Consider the following 2,747-nt stretch of genomic DNA (forward strand, 5'->3'; position numbering starts at 1 on the left):
AGTAAACAAACGCTAGGGTTAGCTTAGAGAGCCTACTGCGAGTCTGAAATAATATATTAGTGAGCGGTTTTCTCAGTTTTCCATTAAAATAAACCAAAAAAAACATAAATGAATCGGTACTCGCTTTCTTCACGAAGCGCTTCCGGTGGGAGGGTCAAAGAAGATCCGGCCCTCCTATTGGACGCCAAAGGTTTGATTCTTGAAATTCACCCCCAGTGAAAGGGGGGGGGGGGGGGGGGGGGGTGCTGCGGCGCAGCGATTGGTCACAAGTTGGACGCGGTACCGCATGGACCCCGAGAGGCGCATGCGTAGAAAATATTTGACGTCACACGGAACAGAATGCCTTTATTGTCATTATACAGGATGTACAAAAGGCATTAAAAGCCTTTGATCTGCCTAACACTTAAATAGAACCCAGACCTCTCAGGTGCTTCAAAGATTTATCGTGACAGAAAGAACAAATAACCTCGAAAACGTAGCAATTTACTACATTTCTGCAAAAGCTGGAAATATAATGGAAACCTTGGATTCATACAAACCAAAGGAGGTAAAACTAAAAGTTTTTTCATCACTGAATTGTTTTTGAGAAATCACAAATATGTATATTATCGGATCTATTTGGATGCAGCCAGCTTTCTGATTTATTTTTTAAAATTTAACAGTGATTATTGCAGAACTTTCTGTTGATGTGTCTGTTATAAATACCTAAAAATCTATTTGTCTTTCTAGATGTCAGGAGAAAAGGCAGCACTGGATTGCTGGAATTTTCAGGTGGACCTGAAATACCTTGAGGAAATCCTGTACCCCTGTCTGAGTACTGTTCCATACAAGTAAGTCACAAGTTCAAAGTCATCAAGCAAACAAGCAGCAGATAATTATCACTAAATATACACATGCATACGCTGGTCAAAGGTTTGTTTTTGCTCAACCATATTTGTCTGTTTTTGTTTCAGAGAGTGGATGTCTTTCGATACCAATGGCAGTGGATCAGAACTTGTCGTTCTGCTGTTGGAAATGTGCGACTTACTTATAAATACCGTTAGCAACTTGGTCCTGGAGATTGTAGGGCCTCTGGCTTTTACCTCGGGCAACGATCATTCATGTGGCGATAATGTAACTGTGCAGGGTGGGTGCAGTCATTTCAAAGTGATGGAGAAGAATATCGAGGCCTGCTTTGGAAGCAGCCTTAACCAGTATTTTGTTGAATCCCTGGACATAGCAGAGGGAAGCTGCGACACCTTGGATGAATTAGTGAGACTGTTTTCAGCAGAGATTACTAAAAAAGTAAACTCAGCACTGGCTGAAGTCACAGGGTCAACTCTTTCCCTGAACACATGTGACTCGCTGAAAGCAGAATCTACTTTACAAATTGTGGGTACCATAGGAAAACTGTTTAAAGACGTGTTTAAAGTACGTGTTGAGTCATGTGACGAGCTGGTATGCCCGCGCTGTAACTCCCAGAAGTGTTGCTGTTTTGACTCTGAGGATGCTGAAAACGTTGAGGAGGACAGCACAGAAATCTCAGAAACAAGTAACCGCAGATCAGAGATGTTAGAACTCCTGGATGATTTGAATCCTGAGAAAGAGCCACAGCTTTCTGATTGCTCAGAGTCAAATGATGTCATAAGTACCCACGCGATAGGTACTTTTTCATCATGTCCGCCACATCCTGAGCACCTAAGGAACAAGACCTATCTCACTGTGATTCTTGCAAAGTTAGTTGACCACATTGCTACTAAAACCAGAACATCTTTAGGAATTGTGGATCTCGATCAGTTAGTGTACAATGTAACAGAGTTGGCTGAGGGCCTGCTGGATTTTACTGCCCTACAAAGTATTGACAGCCTGCACATCTCCGTTTACAAAAGTCTGTGCCAGAAATTTAGATCCAAATACGTGCTGCAGGCTGCAATGGAATCAGATGATGAAGCATTTGATTTAGCTGTTTCAGTGACTTTAATATCACAGCTCGAAAAGTACAAGACCTCTAAGAAAAGATGGAATGCTTTCAATCCCGAGAACCTTTCTGTTGTGTTTGAGAGTCCAACACCAGAACCTCACAGAGAAGAAAGCAGTGGAAAAGGTTCTCCTGTGTTTGAGAGTCCAACACCAGAACCTCACAGAGAAGAAAGGAGCAAACAAACAAAGCCCTCACCTCCAAAAAGATCACTGTGCAGAACCCTCAGGAAGAAGTTTTCACGTTGGGCTTCTAATGTTGTGAATTTTTTTAAGAGGTCTGGACAGTGAAATTCAGACTTGACTTTACAGCCCCCCCCCCCCCCCCCCCCCCCCAACCAGTCACGGCAGCTGACTGCCCCTCCCTGAGCCTGGTTCTGCCGGAGGTTTCTTCCTGTTAAAAGGGAGTTTTTCCTTCCCACTGTTGCCAAGTGCTGCTCACAGGGGGTCGTTTTGACTGTTGGGGTTTTTTTTCCAGTATGGAGTACCAGTCACTGGTACTCCATACAGAGTACCAGTGACTGGTACTGTATATATAGCATCAAACTGAATTATTTCTGGAGGAAGGCTGGGGGTATTTTACTTCCTCAGCCTCTCTCTGGTGTGCAGTTTGCATGTTCTCTCATTGTTCCTGGGTTTCTTCCATGAAACTCAAAAAAATGTCAAAAACAAATTGGAAAATAAAACTAATTGAAATTTAATTTAAATGTGCTTTTTCTTTTCTTTTACTATTTTATAAGTGTTTAAGCTGCTGTATGTTTTACATAGTATCAGAATAGGCTTTGTCAAAT

At 42.3% G+C, this 2,747-nt stretch overlaps 1 protein-coding gene across 1 annotated transcript; it reads left to right on the forward strand.

Annotated features, from left to right (window-relative positions):
* The first annotated feature begins 384 nt into the window (after positions 1-384).
* LOC115773723 (uncharacterized) lies at positions 385-2,272 on the forward strand. The gene is made up of 3 exons (XM_030720606.1): positions 385-547; positions 730-830; positions 954-2,272. Exons 1-3 carry the CDS (start codon positions 515-517, stop codon positions 2,245-2,247), a joined length of 1,428 nt encoding a protein of 475 aa, XP_030576466.1. The 5' UTR covers positions 385-514; the 3' UTR covers positions 2,248-2,272.
* Positions 2,273-2,747: the final 475 nt, after the last annotated feature.

This window comes from Archocentrus centrarchus, chromosome 23 (assembly GCF_007364275.1).
Source record: "Archocentrus centrarchus isolate MPI-CPG fArcCen1 chromosome 23, fArcCen1, whole genome shotgun sequence".
Classification (NCBI taxonomy): Eukaryota; Metazoa; Chordata; class Actinopteri; order Cichliformes; family Cichlidae; genus Archocentrus; species Archocentrus centrarchus.

Excerpts from the sequence above, each read along its gene's own strand:
- LOC115773723 (XM_030720606.1), top strand. The coding sequence starts at position 515 with ATGGAAACCTTGGATTCATACAAACCAAAGGAG. Across the intron at positions 548-729 it reads ATTCATACAAACCAAAGGAG|ATGTCAGGAGAAAAGGCAGC; the intron begins GTAAAACTAAAA and ends TTGTCTTTCTAG. Across the intron at positions 831-953 it reads CTGAGTACTGTTCCATACAA|AGAGTGGATGTCTTTCGATA; the intron begins GTAAGTCACAAG and ends TTTTTGTTTCAG.